The sequence below is a fragment of the Dendroctonus ponderosae genome, unplaced genomic scaffold (assembly GCF_020466585.1).
Source record: "Dendroctonus ponderosae isolate FM_Combo_2020 unplaced genomic scaffold, Dpon_F_20191213v2 Dpon_F_20191213_1, whole genome shotgun sequence".
In the NCBI taxonomy this organism is placed as follows: domain Eukaryota; kingdom Metazoa; phylum Arthropoda; class Insecta; order Coleoptera; family Curculionidae; genus Dendroctonus; species Dendroctonus ponderosae.
The window spans coordinates 1,691,170-1,692,735 of NW_026017110.1; the positions used below are offsets into that span (position 1 = coordinate 1,691,170).

General features: G+C 36.0%; 1 protein-coding gene across 1 annotated transcript; it reads right to left on the minus strand.

Moving 5' to 3' along the window:
• Positions 1–248: 248 nt before the first annotated feature.
• Positions 249–1,193, minus strand: LOC109546355 (2-oxo-4-hydroxy-4-carboxy-5-ureidoimidazoline decarboxylase). Its single transcript, XM_019917276.2, has 2 exons — positions 872–1,193; positions 249–684 (listed from the first exon to the last, which is right to left on the minus strand). The coding sequence occupies exons 1-2, from the start codon at positions 1,059–1,061 to the stop codon at positions 350–352; spliced, it is 525 nt and encodes a 174-aa protein (XP_019772835.1). The 5' UTR covers positions 1,062–1,193; the 3' UTR covers positions 249–349.
• Between the last annotated feature and the right edge of the window lie 373 nt (positions 1,194–1,566).

Below are 1,566 nucleotides of genomic sequence, written 5' to 3' on the forward strand. Positions count from 1 at the left end.
ATATAAAATTTATTGCATTCGCAAGGAATTTTATAAATTACATTTTTTGTATTTTCAATTATATCATGAGGTGTTGTTACTGAAATTTTACTTTTTACAAAAAGTTTTTGAGGCGAAATACCCAAAAAAAAGTTCGTAAAAAAATGTTTAACATTGTAATCGTTTTTAATTAAATGAAATTGTGTTAACTGCTTATTTTCTAACTAATTAAAAATACGTTTACATCTAAGTATAAAAACAGTCTTCAGTTGCATTAATTCCTAAATTAGAGGCTTTACTCGGAAAGATCAACATTTATCACATGACTGACTTCAATCAGATCTTAAACGTATACATATTTGTACTCAAACTATTTAATAATTTCGTGAATTCGTAGTTTGCAAATCTTCTTCACTTCCTTTAAAGCTATCTCGATCTCCTGGTGCGTTTCGTTCATCACTCTAGCTTCGATTAGCGCGCACAGCGCCTCAATATTGTCCACTTTCAAGCAAATGATGAACGGAAACCCGTGCTTTTCTTTATAGCTCTTGCTCAGTTGCTTCAGTCTTTTCTTCTCTTCAAAGCGCAAATTTCGCGGCTTGGTTTCGATTATTTTCTGATGGATGTTGAGCTCTAGCATGGAGTTGCTGAAGCCTGCTAAGGTACTAACACTGTCTGGGTACAGTTGGAGAATAGCTCGCTTTTCTGAAAATTGATATACATTTCAGTCTAAATGCATCTTAATTATTCCAGCGCGTATACAACTTATGCGATAACGCCTTTGTGCGAGCTAAACATAACAAGAGCAGAAACACTGCATGTGTGTTGATCTAGCAGTGTTTGATCGGACTTGGGGAATTTAAACATTAAGTATGTAGAACTAAATACGAACCTTGGGGTTTTAAGCTGTCCAAATAACTCTCAATGGCTTTAACGACATCGTCAATGCTTTGAAACGGACGGTTTTTCAAGATTCCAATACCGGCGGCCAAACAGTGTTCGACGATATTTCCGAATATTTTAATAAATCGGTCACTTTCCAAATTGTTCACCTCCTGTATGCACAGATATGGCGCCCACATTTCAACCTCTTATCCCGAGTGAGATATTTAAAAAAGCACTAAGATAATCCAGCACTACACTAGTGTAAACTGTCTGTAAACTGATTGTTAGTGTTGAGCGGTTTTCGCTTTTATCGGGCAAGTGGCGCAAATATGTGGAAGGGGAATATCGCCTGAAAACACACTAAAACATTATCTGTTCGCTTATTTAGTGAGATGGACAGTACTTGCGTATTTCTGGGATAATCCGCAAATCCACTCGCTTTGGCCCTAATTAGTTGTAGATTAATCTGCCAGTTTCAATGATTAAACACGCAAAGTGATGTGGGCTATAAATATTGCTCGGAACCGTAAACATCGCAAAAAATTACGAGTTTTTGGTATTAATCAAAAGATGTTTAATGATTTTCAGTTGGGCTGATTAAGGTGGTAATAATTTATTAAAAATCGCAGTATCTGCCTGGCGCCATTGAGCAACGATTTAAAGCATTATTCCAATAGTAACATCAGTTATCTCTTTAGTATC

What these genes read in the sequence shown, in the direction of transcription:
- LOC109546355 (XM_019917276.2), bottom strand. Translation starts at nt 1,061, where the DNA reads ATGTGGGCGCCATATCTGTGCATACAGGAGGTGAACAATTTGGAAAGT. An exon ending in GGACAGCTTAAAACCCCAAG is followed by an intron (nt 685 to 871) that starts GTTCGTATTTAG and finishes ATCAATTTTCAG; the next exon opens with AAAAGCGAGCTATTCTCCAA.